At 40.3% G+C, this 21,109-nt stretch overlaps 1 protein-coding gene across 1 annotated transcript in view; it reads right to left on the reverse strand.

Annotated features, from left to right (window-relative positions):
• CF3H1orf21 (chromosome F3 C1orf21 homolog) overlaps positions 1-21,109 on the reverse strand; it is a 145,265-nt gene that overhangs the window by 100,383 nt on the left and 23,773 nt on the right. Inside the window, exon 2 of the mRNA XM_042924633.1 lies at positions 6,110-6,204. Coding sequence (XP_042780567.1) covers positions 6,110-6,204 — 95 coding nt within the window. The remainder of the gene's footprint in view (positions 1-6,109; positions 6,205-21,109) is intronic.

Consider the following 21,109-nt stretch of genomic DNA (forward strand, 5'->3'; position numbering starts at 1 on the left):
ATGACACAGATATTGGATAGAGAAGAATCTTCTCATTTATACAAAGATACCTGGAAATAATCAAAAAGCAATGTAACATGTGAAAATCTAAGAAATACATATCAAAAACAAAAACAAAACACCTCTCATAATCAAAGAATTTATCTCCTAAGGAAGATAGCTTAAGAAGGACAGATGTTATGGAAAATGAGATAATGTTTTAGCAAAAAGTAAGAGGAATCACTTTAAAACTAAAACTGGAATGTCTCTTATTAGTCAAGACATGTACTTTGGAGAAGGAAGGGCCTGAATACTGCCAAGTCTGGAGTAATTTAGCTTTAAATTATTTATATGCAGAATGGTTAACCTACATAAATAAAGCTGGATGATCCCTGAGCTTTCTTCTGCTCTTTTTCTGACAACAAAACTGAGGATACTTAAGATAATGAGAAAATGACATAATCCCACTTATATTACAGATTCCCAGGTAGTTAAAATCGGAGTTTTGTTATTATCATTCCCCTTTTAAAAAATTAATTTCAAATCACACAAATAATGTACTCATATTTTCTTTAAGAAAAACACTAAGTTTAAGGGTAAAAAAAAAAAATCCCCTTTTACCACCACGTACAATTCTCTCTCATCTTTCCTACATAATCCAGCTCCACTGCTACCACTAGCCAGCAATGGCATTTTCTATGCCAGAAACCACGCTAAGAGTTGACAAGCATATCTTACTTAATTTTCACAACTTCCTGCTAAGGTGAGTTCAGTTAGTATTCCCACTTTCCAGAGGAGGAAACTGAGCTTTGGCGTGTGTACATCCCCCATTACTCAGGTACCCACTGTTAATAGTCTGGAACACATCCACCCTGGGTTTTTTATGAATCCCTATACATCTATGAATATTCACTGAAAATGTAGAGTGTTGCTGTTTTGTTTTACTAAAAATCTGAAATGGTATCATACTATACATACGCATTCTACGCTTTGCATGATTTCTCCATGACTGTTCATAAAGCTCTAACTCATTCTTTTCTAATTGCCTTCTAGTATGTACAGCTATCCATTCTCCTACTGACAAGAAGACAGGTTATTTTCAGTTTTTCAATAGAAATCATGCTAGAGTGAACGGTCTTGTGTAAGCTGCCTCACGCACATGGGCAGCTGCTTTGGGTGTATAGCAAGATGTGGAAGTGCTGGGTCAGGAGTGTGCATGTTTACATTTTAACAGATAAGCTACATTGTCCTCCAAGATGTCTGCCACTAGTATGTGAATACAGATTTTCCTCCACCTGTGCCAAAAACTGATGTTATCAGACTTCAAATTTTTGCCAGTCTAAGGAATCATGTTTTAATTTGCATTTCCTTGATTAAAATAAAAGTTATATTAGGCAATACCATCCGGACTGGTTATTAAATGGTAAAGTGAGTTAAAGCAGGGCAATATAAAAGTGTATATATATACATTAAGCATATGATTTTATTTTAAAATACATAGATGTTCATTTCCTCTCCCATCTTCTGATGTAGGAACAAGGCTTCTCCTTTATGTAAGGAAGCACAGACAGAGGGTCCACATGTACTTCCTATACTAACCACACCCTCTTAATGCACGTCCAGGATTCTCTGATTTGGTTTCTTAATTGAAGTGAGAATGTAAAGACCTTATGAAATAATGTGAGTGCAGAATTGAATTTAGTTTAACAGCAAGCTTTTTAGTAACATGACTTCATCAAGACTTTCTAAAGCACTGGCTTTAATTTTCAATGAAACAGCTCTCTTTCACACTTGTGTTTCAGTGGTTGACATATTACTTAACTCAATTACATAATTACAATGACACTCAACCAGTATAAACAGGTTTGGGAACCATCACCCTGGCTCTTGGGAAACACAATGAACTGAGGAGAGCACAAGCACAGAGGTGTTCTAGCCAGTAGCCCATGAGCCAACCGGGTGAGCACGCCGTGGGCTGCAGTCAACATCTTTCAGAGAGGGATTTAGGAGTCTTCTAAGGCAGGGAGTTGGATAAGAAGAGAGTATCCACTGTACCAATGACGTGGAACATCTTTTCATATGTTTACTGCCCAGTATCTTCTACTGTGAGCTGTCTGTTCATTTCATTTACCTGTTTTTTCTCATGGATTATCTTTTTCTGAATTATTTATAAGTGTTCTTTATAAATCTCAGACATTAATTAATCTTTTGCCTTTAATAGGTCATAAATATTTTCTCCCGGGCTGTTGCCTACCTACCTATTAACTACTTTTTTGTAGTTATTCTGTTTTATGGGAAGTATTCAATTTTGATCTAATGAAATAAACTACTTTTCTTTCTTCTTAGCTTTTGCTTTCTAGGTCTTGTTTAAGAAAACCTCCCTTTGCTGAGAATCTAAACATATTTTTTCTATGTTTCTTCTAATACTGGAGTAATTTTGTTATTACCAAGCTCTAGATGAAGAACTCAAAGTTGAGAAGTTTTAGATGTTTGACCAAAATTATAAAGCTAGAAACAACGAAGCTAGGATCTATAATGATCTGCATCTATATATAATCTTCAAAGGCAAAGCAACAACTTCACATCACCTTCTTGAAGAAGGAATTAAAATCTGAGGGAAGGAAAATGGACGTTGTGGATGTCTAACAATGCTGAAAATTGGGATAGATGCACATCTTCATATTGGGAATACATAAATGGTTGACATAGAAATGACTCATCATCACCCTCAGAAAACCAGCACAATTTCCTCCACCCAAAGAAACTGCAGCCAAAGTGCCCGAGAGGGCCACCACTTTGGTTTAGGCTCATTGTCTCTTGAGAAGCTGTTATAAACGATCTCCAGCCATGGCTCCCCACACCAATCCACGTTACACCTACAGCTGCTGCATAAACTTTCCTGACTCATAATCTCAGTCTGCCAATCCCTTGCTTCATTCAAATCTTCAAAGGCTCCCGATGATCCACTGAATTAATTTCAGACCTCTCAGCTGGCCATCAAGGCTCCATATAATACTCCATTTACATTTTGATTGTAATTTCCTGCTGCTGTCCTACTGACACCTTCTCTTCTTCCCTCCCACTCCCCAAACAGGACCACGTGCTTATGAAATACACCTTGCATTTTCAATCTCTGTCACTTCTGCCTGGGGCAGCCTCTGTCATTCTATCCTCAAGACCCACTGCAAGCACCAGCTCTTTTGTGAAGTAGGTCCTGACACCCCAACAGACAAAGTCTCTGCCTCCTTTGATATTGGCAGTACTTTGTATTGTCTTCTCAGAACCAATCTTGCTTGCTTGCTTGGTTGATTTATGTATTTATTTATGTATTTAATCCAGTTTTATTTATAGTCATTTGGTATCTACCTTGTGTACTACCATATAAAGACCTTAAGGCAAGGGTCAGTGGTTTCTTTATTTTGTGCTTTTCTGCAGAGTCTAGTCCATACTAGACTCCATGCCTTGTACCCAGGAGGCAATCAATAAAATATTTGTTGGAAGTGACCTGTTCTCTCAACTTTACTATAAGCTCTTTAAGAACAGTGACTTTAAGTATTGGTATGTCTCTTGATACAAATAAGGGCCTTGTACATAATAGGTGATTAACACATATTTGCTTCAATAACTTCATAGTTCTGGAGCAAGATTTTTCAAAATACATGTAATACTGGCATTAAAGTATTCATTTAGAAATCTCTCACCAAGTAACATAAAACAAAAAGGAAAGAAACACTGACCCTAACATTCTTTTCCTTCTATTTTATATGATAATGCCTAACTCTCACTAGATGTTTATCACGTGCCAGGCACTGCACTCCAAGCCTTGACAAAGATCATCTCATGTAGCACCATGAGGCACTGCCTTTGTCTCCACTTGACAGGCAGGAAGGTCAGAGACATGAAGTAACTTGACCCCACAGTGAGCAAGGGACAGAGTTGAGATTTGAACCCAGGCAGTTTCTGCCTCCAGAGCTCATGGTCATCAGTCACCATCATGCCACACTACCTGGACTGAGTTTCCTCAGCCCCTTAATTTTAACACCTTGAGTAAAACAAAACAAAACAAAACAAAACTTATAAAAATACTAAAAACAAGAACTTCTTGTCTTTTAGATTACTTTAATGGATGGAGGAATAAAGGATCATTAAACCTATTTCATCCACCTCAATGTAAGCTTCAAATTTAGGAGGCCATTGGTTTTCTCAAATAACATGCATGGTCCATACTCTATGATGTATCCCAAAGGATGGAGTAGGTGACAAGAGAATATACTACCAGTTAACTGGGAAAAAAAAAAAAGCATTTAATTTTGGAAAGCAGTCTAGAAATGTCAGAATCAAAGATAACCATTTATTCCCCATTCTTTCTGCAAGTCTTTATACAACTGAAAGCTCTTCTTGGTGGTCTGGACTCTGACTGGCTGGCAGAAAAGGGGTGGGGGGTTGTCACAGATAGTCTACAAGTAAAAAAAAAAAAAGCAGCCAGGAATTTCTCTCTTTTTGAATTTTCATTCAGTCTGCATAGAAAAGCACTCACACCAATTCTGGCCAAGTACTGGAAAAGAATATAGTAGGCACCAAAATGTTGAGAGACTGAAATTAGAGAGAAGGACAAATCTATATTGGCTTTCAATCTGAGGGCACAGTGAGGAAATCACAAGCTGTAAGACAGAAGCCGTTGCTTCCCTTAGGACTTCAGAGATACAAGCACGCTAAGCAGGGATGGACTCTAGTGTTAGATCCAAAGAACAGCCAGACTGGCCACCAGGGTCTCTTTAGCCTCCGGTGGAAACATTAAAGATGAGATTTATAACTCAGCCTGGAATTACGTGAAACAAGGACAGAGTCTGACTTTTAGCAAAATAAAGTAGAAAAATGACCACTGATGCTTCAACTACTAAGGTCTTCTATTTATCTATTCAAAGTTAGAAAAAATTCACGTAAAGTCTGATCAGAGTAACTTGCATGCTTAGTCATAGCTACTGTTTTCTGGATTTAAGTGTTAATGTTAAAATATACCACAGGTGTGATGAATCTCTGTGACTTAAGCAATACCTTAAAATCCAAGTCCCATTTATGAAGAAAAATTTGATTACAGAATATTTTCACTTTTTAAAAATGATCTAAAATATTCAGTTGTTGACAGCTTCAGTATTTCAAGTTGTAGTTCAGATGTTCAGAAAAGAACAGAGGAGAAAGAATGAGCCCATTATGTTCATTAGTGTGTCATGGAAAATGACAGCGTGAAACACCCATACGCAGTGACCAACTCCCTCTGCTGTAGCCAAAATCATAAAAACAAAAACAAAGCACATAATGGAAAAAGGAGCTGAAGTCAAGCAAAACATTATATGACGTTTCCACCGTCTTAAAAATACATCCACTCAAACATGAAAAACATAGCAAATAATTAACCTCCAAATAAAATATAAAAACAATTTTGCTCTAACACAATGGAGTAAATGCATATCCTTAACAGTTTGTTACCTCTTTTAAGAAATCAGATAATATGGCAATTGACTAAATGTTTTTATAGAGATGGAATATTAAGGTGTAATATGTATACGGATTCACATGAAAGAAGGAGGCTCCTAATTTCCTGTTTCAGATCATTACAATTCTCACATTAACTCAAAAGCCCCAATACCTTTAACACTGTGAACATGAAGTGCTGACTATTTTGATAGAGACCTATCTTAAAAGTACATCATTTTCTTCTCAAAGGCAACGTTATGAACAACACTCCATGTCCAGAGTCATGAAGCTTAGCCGTTCATTCTGAATGGGTCAGAGCTAAAGACGTGGAAAAGAAGAAAAAAAATATATTGGTCCTCCCTCCATAAATCTCAATCTGACTTTACGCCTTTTCCTTTAAATTTAAACACTTTAAGACACTACTAATTTTGCAGTATTTCCCCTGGAGTATTCTCCATCAAGATTAAAGAAGGGCTATTCAGAAATGTACAGGATACAGAAGTGATGCTTGCCACTTCCAGGCAAGCTATAAATAGCAATGGCATTTTCAAGAAATCTTGTGCCGGCGTGTAAGTTACAATTTAAACATGCAGTGCAGATTTTATTACAATGGTGTCACCAAAATTCATTGTTATGTGAGCAATTCGATTCTTACCAAGTTTTCTTGGTTCCTGGCTGCTATTTTCTGCTCCTCTTCTGCCCCATTTTTCATGTATTTGACCTCTTCCACCGGTTTGATCCTATACTCGTCTGAACACCAAAAAAAGAAAAGACATTTTATAACTTTCTCACAATGGTAAAAAAAAAAAAAAAAAAAGCGTCAGTGAGAAAAGCCCCCAATAGCATAATTTGTTAGAGCCTTTTCCTGCAGCCTTTATTATGTGGTACATTTGAAACAATCTGGAAGACCCTTAACCAGCCTCTTTTTACGAGGTGCTCTCCTCTGCCTACTGGGAAGAGCTCAGCGCCATGAAGGCAGCTAATGAACGTGGCACTGCCTGGTCCTTTCACAGACAACCAATGGCAGCAGAGAAATTGATCAACAAATAGGTACAAACACTACAGAACTGAGATTTTCCTATTTGTGATCCCTATATTAAACATGGAGCAGTCTGCAATGACTTCATATGCTACACACACGTGCACACAGACACACACACACATACACACACACAACTTTGATCTCTCCATAAAGTCACATGCATATAGAGCTACACTATCCAATGGACCTAATAGGTGTATCACTCAAGGCTGGAGAGGTAGTGGGCCCCTAGGTAAAGGGATCTAGACTTCCCAACAGCCAGGGAGGGAGTACAATAAACCTCAATCTCAATATATATCACAGGACAAACTCTAGACGACATGTAGCTAAAGCTCTCCTCCAGGGCAAGTGGTAATGCCGATGACGTTTTCATCAGATTCCTGTCAACAGGAAATGACTGGGGCACCCTAAGGTCCAAATAGGCGTGATTTTGAGTCAACCCATTTGTCGGAAAAAAAAATCACAGAAACTGTGCAAGTGGAAAATTACACCAATCAACAAACTGATGATTGCCTAGCATATGGCAAGGAATAATGTCTCTGATGGTCCACCTGAAAGACAGATGTTTATTTCTAAGAAAGTCTGTATTTCAGTTCATGAAGTTATAATATATTTTCTTATTGCTTATGATCAATTTGATACAATGACTGTCTTCGTATGTAATTTCCTGCCTTATTATTTAAAGTACCATTTTCCATCTAATGTCAGGTTTCCTCATACTACCCCTTCTCACACTACTTCCAAAGATGTTTGCTAAAGTAACATTTTCCCAAGTAATTATACTGTTCAAATGTTTCTCAATATTATCATCCTTATGAAGGTAGTATATTTGCATGTATCTGAATAAAGATTCCATGTTCATGATTAAGCTAATTGTTTTTTCCACCTGACAATTCAAGGTAGTTATTGATTCTGCTTCTTTCTAAAAAAAAAAAATGAGAAAGACCAGTGTGAGGTTACAGTAATGAACCTTTCAGGAATACTGAGTCCTAATGGATTATTAACAAGTTAATCAGTGGACTCTGATCCACAATCACCATACAGAAGAATTTCACATTCCAACTTGGTATTAAAAGAAAAAAAATGAAAGTAAATTAACAAAACAGACACATTTAATTAAGGATTACTTACTAATAAGTTAGAAAAGCACTTGGTTAATTACCAAAAAAAAAAAAAAAAGACATTGACAAATTATGCCTCCAATACAATTACACAGAGATAAAAATAAAGATTAAAAAGTAAAAGTTAGAGATGAGCCTTCTTAACTTCAGTTTGGGATGTTAATATTTATAAACCATGGTTCACTTGGATAAATACTAACAATTTAACAACTAAATTGTGATCCTAAAAAAAATTTTTTTATTTGTTTATTTGTTTATTGAGAGAGAGAAAGAGGGAGGAAGGGGCAGAGCAAGGGGGGAACAGAGAATCCAAAGTAGGCTTCGTCCTGACATCAGAGAGACTTACGTGGGGCTCGAACTCACCAACCGTAAGATCACGACCTGATCTGAGGTCTGATGCTTAACCAACTGAGCCGCCCAGGCACTCCCTAAATTGTGATCTTAATTGCTTATGGTCTCTAATTATTTATATATAAATTACATACACACACATATTTTTTTAACATAATTTTGGTAGATTTCTATGACTTTGTCTATAGTACCTTAACTCTCAGGTGACACGATGAAGAAAGCACAACATTTGAGGACCTAAGCAGAACCTTCTGAAAGATGGTACTTTGCGCACCACACAGCGAAGCGTCTGTTCTAGAGAAAATCCGCCCTTGCCTTGTTTCCTCCTCTCCATCCACCAAGCCACCACAGCCCACCATCCACAATCTCTGAGCAGTCCAGCAATATTCAGTCTTCATTTGCTTTTTATCCTTCCAAGGAATGCAACTGAATTGAAAGCAGTAGACAAACTATTAATATTTTCCTAATATTTTTCTTCAATGAAATGGGAAAGCCGCTGGCTACATGACTTTCAGAGCAGCATTATCCCCAACATAGGCTTTTTTTTAAACACCAAGGCAGAATCATCACCAATTCAGAAAGAGGATAGGTTTTTAGTGTCTCATTAACAACCACAGCTGGCCAGCCAATGGTGGATACGACTGGATACAAAGAAAGAAAAAACACAGAGCCATGACTACAAAGCCGGACCTATCATTATTACTTACACAACACACTGCATAAAATCCGTTGTGGTATAAAACAAAAAAAGCCAGCGAGACCTTTAGATAAACCACAATTTGTACAAAACAAATACTTAAAAATGATTTGTTAAATTTCTCAAAGGCTGGTGCTGGGAATGAGGATGTCCATCTGGAAACAGACAACTCATCAACAAACGTGTCACACATTTCCATGGCGATGCAGCCGTCAGGAGTGGCACTCGCCAACAAGCCTCTGTGCAGACGAATGGAGTATTTCGGGTTCTGACAGTGCAACAGCCAAACAAAAATCCAGTTTTCCTTTTGTTTAAGGCACAGGGGAATCAATGTGGGATTCTGGGTCCCCTTAATCAAGCCCCACCCTAGAGGCAATTAGCACAGCCACCGGTATAAGCCAGAGAATCCTGGCAGCAAAATAATGTGCCAACTTGATTAAGAGGAGGGACAAGTAGGACCATCTTCCTCTGGCTCCCTCGCACCTGTTCACAATTTTTCTTTTCTTCCTGTTGATCTTGTCAGGTGGCCTATTAAAATGCACGTCAGGAACAGTAGGCTGATGCCCCGTTCGGAACCTGCTCCCCCTTCTCTCTATGTAAACAGTTGCAAGCTGTGCTAGTCAAAACAGATCTGGGGTAAAAGCAACGCGTTCGTGATATTTTTAGCATTTTATTCCCCAGATTACATCAGAGAGGGGCCGGATTGTTTTCATGGCAGCTCCAACATCAAGAAACACAGTTTTCCACCAAATCTCTGGGCTTCATTTTTGATGTACAGTATATCATATACACATGTATACAATATTACAGTTTTTAGAGCTAGGAAGGGATCAGCTGGCTGGACTTGCTTTAGGCAGTATAGAACCACCCCATTTTCTGGATCCTGTCAATTCTTCCATTATCAACAACTCACTGGTCCTACCCCAGTTCTTCCAAGCTTTGCTATAAGGTTACCTTTATAATCAATGGCACTGGCTTTAAAATGAGCCAGTTAGATGGAGATAAGTGCTGGAGGGAGCTTATAATGCCAGAATTATTAAAAAAAAAAGTTAAGTTTTCATAAATGGATACATTAGATGGGGAAGGAAGAAAAGCAGAACTCCATATATGCTACTCTCTCTGGTCAGAAGGGTTCTCACAGTTGTTTACTAAAATGGTGAAATCTGCATCTACTTTCATACCTTCTCACCCAGTCTTGTTTTGACCAATGACACATATGTGATAACAAGTTTTTTTTTCCAAAACTGTTCCAATTCCATAAATTCTGTGTGAATGTCCTCATATTAAAGATGTCCAACATCTGGGCATTTTAACTGAATGCTCTGAATTGCCCCTTCATCCCGAATCTGCACGAAGATTCTCTGGTAGACTATTATTAAATGCTTAGGAAAATACGAGAGCTTGGGAAAGGCATTACAAGAAGTATTTACAAACATAAGGCAATGAAAGGGGAAAAACTATCCTACCTTATAGCATATACTTGTTCCCCCTGGGTTCCTCCCATTGAACAGCCTGTCTCCCAAGCTAACTAAATTTGAGCCTTAAAATCCCAGCACAACTTCAAATTCTTGCCTAGGACCTTTATTTCCTTACTTGGTAGGATTTTTCAGGGGACAAGTATTCACCTTGCTAAAAGCTCAGTTAGTTTCTAGAGCTGGAATGCCTAGCCATATGATACCTTTCTGTGTCTTGATTTCTTCATTGGTAAGATGGGAGTATCGCCAGTACCTAATGTCACACAGAGTCACATGAAGTAATACATGTGCCTAGTCCATAGTAAAGACTCAATACATGTTAGCTGCTGCCTTAGCAAACTCTGGTTCTGCCAGTAATACTATTGCTAATGTACAAAATCCATCAAGGTATAAAAAGAAAAAGCATAATATAAACATCAGCAATTAACCAAAAATTGTGACTTAACTATGTTAACAAATGAGGACAGAGGAATTAAGAAGGGGGCTTATCATTCATAATAAGCCTTACTATTTTTTTTAGCCATGTAATATATTACTTTAGTCAAAATGCCAATTAAAGTACCATATTACTTTAGTTAAAATAATTTTTAAAGAATAACTTTTATGACTGGGAAAAGAAAAGCGATCATAGGGGCGCCTGGGTGGCTCAGTCAGTTAAGCGTCCGGCTTCGGCTCAGGTCATGATCTCACGGGTTGTTAAGTTCGAGCCCCATGTGGAGCTCTGTGTTGATAGCTCGGAGCCCGGAGCCTGCTTTGGATTCTGTGTCTCCTCCTCTCTCTCTGCCCCTCCCCTGCTCATGCTCTCTCTCTATCTCTCAAGAATAAATAAACTTGAAAAAATTTTTTTCAAAAAAGAAAAGAAAAGCGATCATTATTTAAGTGAAATCAGGGTACAACAAAATAATGCTCCCTCTATCCTCCTTTATATCCTCACTCAGTGATTGCCTTTGGGACAGCCTCAGCATAGCCTACCTTGAGGGCCAAGAGTGAACAAGAAAGATTCCAATTCAGAACAGACAAAATGATTGTTTTAGAGCAAGAGCAGTAGAGGCAGCTCTAAAAAATACCCTTTTCTGGGAGGACAAAGAGGAGGACTCTCTAAAACTACAAGCCAAAGATGGATAGATGGGTCAACCGCTTTAGGAAAATGTGGGTTCTCACTCTGGGGGGCTCTAGCTCATCAGCTGTTCCCGCTTCTATCCGTTTTTCATTCAACAAACAGCAATTAACATGTGCTGTGTGCTAAGCCCTGGTCTTTTTTCAGGGGTCACCAGATGCAGTCCACTACGTAGACTACGTGCCTGCACATAGTCTCTGGCACACACAAGGTATTTAATAAAACTTTCTCTAAAAAGAGAGAAGAAAAACAGAGAGCTGACTTTAGTTCATAAATGAATAAATGTTTCCCCTAATCAGTGAGTGCTTTTAGTCCTGTTTGTCTCAGGGGTCCATCTTTTTTTTCTCCCCCTGCTAGATTCTCCAAGGAAGGAAAAGGATCTCTAAATGGGAAAAAAAAATCCTATTCTTTGCATTTTTTTGCACACAAATGCAATGGGTGTGAAACTGCTCTTTCGAGTCTACCTCTGGTCTATGGATGTACTCCATGTGGCATTCTTAGCTGAGCTCTGAGGCACACCTCAGACGTGGTGCAGGTTTAGTTCCACACCACTATAATAAAGCGAATATTGCAATAAAGGGAGTCAAATACATGCTCTGGTTTCCCTCTACATTTGGGATTACATTTACATATACTGCAGTCTATTAAGTCTGCAATAGCATTATGCCTAAAAAGTCTGTGTACATATCTTAATTTAAAAATACTTTACCTGTAACATTTTCTGCTAGGCCCATGGAGTACAGTGGACATCAAATTGTTTTGGTATCAGAAATAATTAAGGAATAATAATTTTAGATCATTTTCAAAAACAGCAACCCATGTATTTCCTACAATTTGACATCTAGGACCCTAACGTAAAGAAACTGGAACCCAAAGATTACAGGTGAAGTCCGTATTCAGTTGGAGACCAAAGACGCTGAAAGAACTGTGGACTGACAGTGACAAATGTGGACTGAACCGAAGTTCTTTTCAAAAGGGCTACTTTGAAGATTACGATTCTGACTTTGAAGGCACAATGGTGATTGGCAGTGGAAGAAACCACATGTAAAATTCCTTCAATAAAAATGTATTAACTTAAAAAAACAAGAAATAGAAATAAAAGTACTTTATTGCTAAAAAATGCTAACCATCATGTGAGCTTTTAGCAAGTTGTAATCTTTTTACTAGTGGAGGGTCTTGCCTTGATGTTGACGTTGGCTGACTGATCAGGGTGGTGGCTGTTGAACATTGGGGTGTCTGCAGCAGTTTCTTAAAATAAGACAGCAATGAAGACTGTCACGTCAACGGAATCTTTCTTTCATGAACAATTTCTCTGTAGCATGTTTGATGGCATTTTACCCACAGGAGAACTTCTTTCAAAACTGGACTCAATCCTCTCCAACCATCTTTTGTTGCCATTTCAACAATCTCCAAAGCATCTTCACCAGGAGTAGATTCCATCTCAAGAAACCACTTTCTTTTGCTTATCCCTCAGACGCAGTGCTTCATCAGTTCAAATTTGATCATGAGATTGAAGTAATTCAGTCCCAGCTTCAGGCTCCACTTCTAATTCTCATTCTCTTGCTATTTCCACCAAATCTGCAGTTACTTCCTCCACTGAAGTCTTGAAGCCCTCCAAGCCATCCATGAGGGTTGGAATCACTTCTTCCAAACTCCTGTTCATGTTGATATTTGGACCTCTTCCCGTGAATCACAAATGTTCTCGGTGGCATGCAGAATGGGGAATCTTTTCCAGAAGGCTTTCAACTTACTTTTTCCAGATCCATCAGAAAAGCCACCTATGGTAAGCTATTGTGCTACAAAATGTATTTCTTAAATAATAAGACTTCAAAGTCAAAATTATTCCTGGTCCACAGGCTCTAGAGTGGATACTGGTATTAGCTGGTGTAAAAACAACATTAATCTCATTTTATGTCTCCATTAGAGCTCCTGGGTGAGCAGGTATATTGCTAATGAGTGGTAATATTGTGGGGAAAAAATATTGAGCAGATCTCAACAATGGGCTTAAAATATTCAGTAAACCACACTGTAAACAGATGTGCTGTCATCCAAGATTTGCTGTTCCACTTCCAGAGCATGGGCCAAGTATATTTAGCATAATTCTTAAGAGCTGAGGGTTTTCAGAATGGGAAATGGGCACTGGCTTCCACCTCAAGCCACCAGCTGCATGGGCCCCTAACAAGAGAGCCAGCCTGTCCTTTGAAGCTTTGAAGCCAGGCACTGACTTCTCTCTAGCTATGAAAGTTCTAGATGGCATCTATAAAGTTTTTGTAGGCATCTCGAAGGCTGTCACATCCATGCTGGAAATCTGTGGTTTAGTGCAGCCACCTTCCTGGATTATCCAGCTAGACCTTCTGGAGAACTTGCTGTAGCTTCTACATCAGCACCTGTGGCTTCATCTTGCACTTTGTTACAGAGATGGCTTCTTTCCTTAAACCTCATGAACTAGCTTCCACTAGCTTCCAACTTTTCTTCCGTAGCTTCCTCACCTCTCAGCCTTCACAGAATTGAAGAGAATTAGGGCCTTGCCCTGGATCCGGTTTTGGCTTAAGGGAAGGTTGTGGCTGGTTTGATCCTCTATGCAAACCACTAAAACCTCCTCCATATGGGCAACTGGTCTACTTCACTTTCCTATCATTTGTGTGTTCACTGAGGTAGCACTTATAATTTACTTTAAGAACTTCTCCTTTGCACTCCCAACATGGCTATTCGGTACAAGTGGCCTAGCTTTTGTGCTTTCCTCCCTAAACTTCAACATTTCTAGCTTTTGATTTACAGTGAGAGACGTGTGACTCTTCCTTCCACCTGAACACTTAGAGGCCACTGTTGGGATATCCACTGCCCTAATTTCAATATTGTGTCTCAGAGGCTCGGGAGGCCTGAGGAGAGGGAAGGAGATGGGCGAAAGGCCAATGAAGCAGTCAGGACACACACAACATTTATCAATTAAGTCACCATCATATATGGGTGTGGCCTGGGGTGCCCCAAACAGTCACAATAGTAACATCAAAGATAACTGATCACAGGTCATCATACAAGTATAATAATAACAAAAGGTTTGGAATATTGCAAGAATGACCAAAATGTGACACTGAGACACAAAGTGAGCAAATGCTGTCGGAAAAATGGCTCTGACAGACTTGTTCAATACAGGGTTGCCACAAACCTTCTATTTGTAAAAAAAAAAAGCAGTATCTGCAAAGTGCAATAAAAAAAGCACAATAAAACAAAGTATGCCTGTATATCACTGGACTATGCTTTTGAACTGATCTCACCTTTCCTATCATCCTCCTCTTAAAATACATTTTGTGATTCTTATTTTTACAGGAATAGGTCAGTGCCTGATAAGCTAGACTGAACAGGATTTTGTTACGGAGACATTAAAGAACAGAGAATAGTGAGAGCTTTGACAACTTCAGCATATCTAACCCTGGTTCACCTTCTACACTGTCATCTGGAAATCTTGCACTGACTACGTCTGAGAACCTGCTATGTGCTGGGGTCTGTGATAAGCAATAAAGGGGTTATGGAGGAGGCCAGGGACACAGTGCCCAAGGAAAAGCAGCTGTCTTGAGGGGAAGACTCACGCTCTGAGCACCCCTCGGCTATCTGGAGCACATTCCTCAGCACACACAGACTGACCACATTCCACTGAGCCACTGCTCACCAGGGCTGATTCTAAATCTGGAACAATCTTAGGCAAAGCCGAGACGCAACTGAAGGAGCTCATATACCATTCTCAATTTCTCTGAGTCAGGCAGTCCCTTAGCGATAATTACCATAGCCTCACTTGTAGAAAGTGATTTTGCTCCTTCCAATATAATAGTTTTTATTAAGCAATTTCTAGGGTAATTGCAAACTGCCCATTCTAAATGTTTTGAACACTTCAAAATAAGGCTTTGGTACATTTAATATAAAACACTATCAGTTCTTTTCAGAATATGTCTCAAATCAACCTAAGAAAGGAAAAGTAATTTCAAATTAAGATTGTTTGACACATTAAGTTCTAACGATCTAAAAACAGAAGTTGTTCAAAACTAACAAGCAAGAAAATTATGTTTTCAGACTTTATATCTGTGGAAATAAGACATGGAGATGTCTGGCCCCTGGGCTTCTACCAGGAGAAGTATGAAGATTGCACGTATTTGCACATATCCCCCTTTATCTTATCTCAAAATCCCAACATGTTAATGTCATGGAGACAGCAATTCTCATATGCCTATTGCATCCTTATTCTCTAGTGAAATGTAATGCTTGTTTGTATTTGAAAACCAGAGATAAAAGGCCTTGGGGAGTGCTGGCTCCATTTAGTCTTGCTTCGGTGGAGTTAAACTCATTTCAGGACCTCATCCATAAAGGGTACTTTCCTTTTCAGAAATATGCAATGAACTGAAGGGCACAAGTGGTACCTAATTTTTATTTGATCTTGATGTTTCAGAATTTACCAGTGACACTGAGTGCTTTTTCCATATATTGATATCACTCATTGCTACTTCCGTCTACGTGAAGTATCTCTTCATAGGCTCTACCTTTTGTTGTTGTTTAAATATGTATGTATGTATGTATGTATGTATGTATTTTGAGAGAGAGAGAAAGAAGAGAGAGGATCCCAAGTAGGCTCTGCACTGTCAGCACAGAGCCGGATGTAGGACCCGACCCCATGAACCATTAGATCGTGACCTGAGCCGAAATCCAGAGTCAGACGCTTAACCAACTGAGCCACCCAGGCATCCCTGCCCTTTTTTTCTTATTGGAAGCTGTAGCATTTCTTTTACTGACTGCTATGAGTTCTCTGTAAATTACAACAATGTATGGATACATTTCTGGCCCAAAAAGGTTTGGGCAAAAACACCTCTTGATTTTAGTTCGGACATGAGAAAGTGGAAGGAACTAGCTGCTTTCTGTCTGGGAGTCAAATGCTGCTTTTCTGTGTTCCCTTCCTTCTTCACTTCAGCAGTATTTACCAGGCACCTACCATTTGCCAGGGAATGTAGCTCTCAGTCCTGGGGTTATGTCTAGGAGGAGGAAGCTGTCTCTTGTGAAGGAGCTCACAGCCTCCTCTGGGGGAGTGGGTGAGGAAGGATACAAGAAAATAAGGGAATAGAGCACACAGCGTCTAAGCTATGAGAAGCACACGGATGGGATAGATGTGATAACAAAAAAAGAAGGGACCCCCTAAGCAAAGTTGGGGAGGGCTCTGGAGGAGGTGATATAGTTCAGTGGAGTCCTGAGGAGCACTAGTGTGTGGGGGAAGGACTCACAGGCAGCAGGCCAGTGAGTTCAAAGGCCAGAGAGAATATGGCAAACTGGAACTACAAGTAATTCAATATGGCCAACACGAAGAATTCCCAGGGGCACAGAGATGTAAAGAGAAGAGGCTGATAGACACAGTCCAGGAAGACCTGATATGCAAATCCCACTGAAGGGTCAGGCTCTATTCTGATTTGATGTGGACTCCCCCACCAGTGCCCAAGCACTGAGGCCCACCATTTAGGTCAACTGTGTGTCCTTTGGACTGTCCATAACCATCTCTTCTGAAGAGACCCCAACCACCTCAATCCAAGGCTTTCTGCTTCTCTCTGAAAGAAGGTGTAGCAAAGGAAGTATGAATGTACATCTTGGGATGGACCAGTCGGTTGAGGAAGGCTAGAAAGAACACATGAATAAGACAGGGAAGGAGCCACAGAGAGTATTCACAGAAAGTCTCAACAGGGTGGAATCTTTATCCTAGATTCAGCCGATGGGGTGATGCTGGGGCCCTGGGGTACAGGGAGCGTAAGGTGCAGCATCTGCCAGAAACTGCTTCCTGCCTCCCTCAACAGGCATGCCTGCAACTGAGCATGGGGAAGTACTGCAACATTAAGAATAAAGAGTGGTTGAGATGGGGGTGTATAATCTTCTCCCAGGAGCAAAAGAGAATGCCACTGAATCTGATGCTAGCTCCCTCCCCTTCGACTGGACAACAACAGATTCCTGGACAACAGATCACTCCAGATGGAACACTGGCTGCAAAGGCCTTTCTATCCTAGACCTGCCTTTGTGGCTTCCCAACTGTGTGCCATGGAAACAGGGTACCTCTCTGAGATGTGTGCGTGGGGTGCTCACGGTCTCTTAGCATTCTTAGGTCTTGTCCATGTCTTCGACAGGACAAGACGAAAGGTGCCCACAGCTGCAAGGATGTGAGGGTGAGAAAGCCTCTCTTGCTATAGCACCTTTAATAATTAATGCTCGACCTGCGGGCCCCATTCCCAAATCATTTAATCATTCCAGAGGCCAGACAACACATTTCCTTCATTCATTTGGGGTTCATTATTCAGTGACCAGGGAACTATTATCAAGTCATTAAGGGGCCCTGGACATTCATCTTCTGACAAGCTCCAACAGAAGACACACAACCAGATCCAAAACCAGCTTGGATTCCTTTACGAATGCATACGCACACCAAGGCTTTCATGCGGGGAAGGGGTTTAATTTCTACATCATACAGTAATAGTTTCCAGTCAAGAAACAGAATGAGTGGTTGAGGAAGATTCAGAGCTGCTTTTAGAGAGGGAGGGTATGCATGGTTGTTCTGACAGCCATAGATGAAGTTTCTCAAGCCCTGCTCTGACTCTTCCGTGGAGCTGGTCTCCCAGCCACCGCTGAACCACTGGGACTCTTGAAAAGTTGGAGGCCGGCTAATTCCGCTCTGCTATTCTTAGTAGGCCTCCTGTTATCCTAGATGAGAATTCGTGATAAAAGCCTGCCCGGTCATCTATTTTCTCTCCTGCTTTGATTTAATCCTCACATCAGCTCCACGAGGTGGGTATTATACCCCCTTTTCTACACATGCAGAGATTAGTCTCTGATTGGCTGGTCAAGTGGTAACAATGGTTCAAATTCAGGTTGGCTGAGCTGGGGCCAAGTTCTTAACCACCAAGTCAGTTGTTGTTGTTTAATCTTTTTTTTTTTTATTTATTTATTTTTTTATTTGAGAGAGAGCCAGAGTGAGCAAGTGAGTACGAGATTGGGGGAGAGGGGCAGAGGGAGAGACAGAGAGAGGGAGAGGGATAGGGACAGAGAGAGAGAGAAAGAGAGAGAGAGAGAGAGAGAGAGAGAGAGAGAGAGAGAGAGAGAGAAATCCCAAGAAGTTTCCCTGCTCAGCATGGAGCCCAACACAGGGCTTGATCCCACAACTGAGAAATTATAACCTCAGCTAAAATCAAGAGTCTAAGCCACCCAGGCGCCCCTGCTGTTTTTTGTTTTTTTGTTTTTGTTTTTTTTTTTTGCTTTTTAAACCACAGAACACAGTAAATAATTACTTTGGGAGATGATACAGGCATAAAGTATGAATGGATTCCAAAAGGATTTGGATGAACTTGTAAATCACAGAGATATGAATAAAACTTATAAAGACATCCAACCTTCATGGAAAGTAACATCAGGGAAACTACTAGACCCTCCCTTGTCAGGTCTCTGGAGCCTTTATCAGTGGGAAATAGCATTCTGTGCTAAGTTAGAAACTGATATGCCATACAAAGTAAGTGCTACAGGAAACCTTTTGTTAAAATGGCTATTTGACCACCGCTGTGTTTAACAGAAGAAAACTGAGTTTTTATCCAATATATAGTAATAACTGCAATGTCTTTACAAAAACTTATTATTTTTATTTTTTTTAATGTTTATTCATTTTTTGATAGAGACAGACAGAGTGCTAGTGGGGAGGGGCAGAGAGAGAGGGAGACACAGAATCTGAAGCAGGCTCCAGGCCCTGAGCTGTCAGCACAGAGCCCGACATGGGGCTTGAACTCACGGACCGCGAGATCATGCCCTGAGCTAAAGTCGCATGCTTACTGAATGAGCCACCCAGACGCCCCTTAAAAAAACTTATTTTTAAGAGAGAACTTCATTCTAAGGCCTCTGCTATACTACTACAGCTTTGATATATGATCACTAAGACCAAACCATATATCAAGGATCTCTGGGGCACCTGGACGGCTCAGATGATTAAGCGTCTCTTGATTTCAGCTCAGGTCATGATGTCACAGTTCATGGGATTGAGCCCTGTGTCGGACTCCACACTGACAGCACAAAGCCTGCTTGGGATTCTCTCCCTCCCTCCCTCTCTCTCTCTCTGCCCCTCTCTCGCTCACGCTCATTCTCGCTCTCTGTCTCTCAAAATAAATAAATAAACTTAAAAAAAAAATCAAGGATCTCTTCCTTCACTGGAGTAAGGAGGAGGAGGAGGGGGGAGGAAGTACAGAAGAGAGAAGAGGAGGGGGAGGAAGATGCAGAAAAGAAGAAAGGAGAGCTATCACTTATAGAGTACTTTTTTTTTTTCCTAAGTTTGTTTACTTATTTTGAGAGAGGAGGGAAGGCTCCATGCTGTTAGCATGAAGCCTGCCCGCCTCAGGGCTTGAACTCAAGACTCAGGAGAGCATGACCTCAGCTGAAATCAAGAGTCAGACATTTAACCAATTGAGCCACCCAGGCACCCCTATAGAGCCCTTTTAATGTTCCAGATCCAGTTCTGAAAGCCTGACATACAACAACCCATTTAATACCCACAATGGCCGTCTGAAGTAGAACTATTAATGTCTTCATCATACCGAAAAGGAAACTGAGGCACAGAGCATTCATGCATCTAGCTGCACCACCTAGTAAGTGGTGGGGCTGGGGCCAGGCCTTGAACCCAGGAGGTCTCACTCAGACCCCATGCTCTTATTCAACTTTCCCACAAATAAAGTGAATTTCTGATTAAAAAAAAAATGGAATTCTTTCTGTACACAGAACTATTACATGTTTTCACATGTATCCCCTCTCCCTGAATGGAAGGCACTCTTAAGATAAACCTTTTCAAGTCAGGCATTAAAAAATGTATTATCATAAAATAAGACCTAAAATAACACAGACGGTAATACTCTTTTTAGGGTAAACTATAAGGCAATAACAAATATCTTTGAAGACATACTAATAGAGTGGCCAACATGCCCTCCTTTGCATATGAAGTTGATAAAATTCCACTGTTCTTAAAAGGGCCTGAAATGTGAGTTGCTTTTCTAGGGCCGGCAGTATATTTCTGCTGATTCATCTGTAGTCAGTTCCTCAGTACGTCCAAGATCAATGGTCATGAATTTGCAGGATGGCTCTTCAGGATGAGGAATCTCACTGACCATTCCGGAAACTCTCCCCCATTTAGGGTGGCTGCCACAGCCATCCCAAACACTGAAGAATTTGTTCAGCGGGGATGTATATCTGTATGTGTATGTGTGCATGTGTGTGCTTGAGGAAGAAGTACATTTTAAAGTCCATTTGACTTAATTCCTTTAATTGGGCTCTGACTTCAGTGGATTTCTGTTAAGATTCTCCGATAATAACCAGCACAGAGAAAAGTGTTAGCACTTGAGCCTCCCAGCACCCCGCTCCACCAACCTCACTGATGAGCTGCGTGAAGCCAGACAGGCTTGTGTGCTTTTGTGCTGCAGTCTGGTGGAGGGGTGAGGAGGTTAGTGGGGGAGCTGCAGCTCTCCGGAAAGGGGAGGGTTAACAAGAGAAGAATAGTTAAGGCCAGGCACAGAACACCTCAGGTGCGCTGAGCTGGAGGGTAAAGTTTTGTGCAAGAAGAAAGAGAGAAAGAGGGAGACTTCTGAGGTGGTAAAAAAAAAAAAAAAAAAAAAAGTCACCAGAGTGACAGAGAGCTAGAGGTTCACAGAAGCAGATTTCAGGATGTCGTGCTGCGGTTCATGAACGGCAATGCCTTGCGATTCTTTGAGATCATTCAGTAAAAATTTAAGTTGTTTTTCAAGGATGTGTAATGTTTCTTTTGATATGCCTCTGGACTGAAGCTGGCTTTCAGGGGCCTGACTTGATCTG

Source organism: Panthera leo, chromosome F3 (genome assembly GCF_018350215.1).
Source record: "Panthera leo isolate Ple1 chromosome F3, P.leo_Ple1_pat1.1, whole genome shotgun sequence".
Taxonomy (NCBI): domain Eukaryota; kingdom Metazoa; phylum Chordata; class Mammalia; order Carnivora; family Felidae; genus Panthera; species Panthera leo.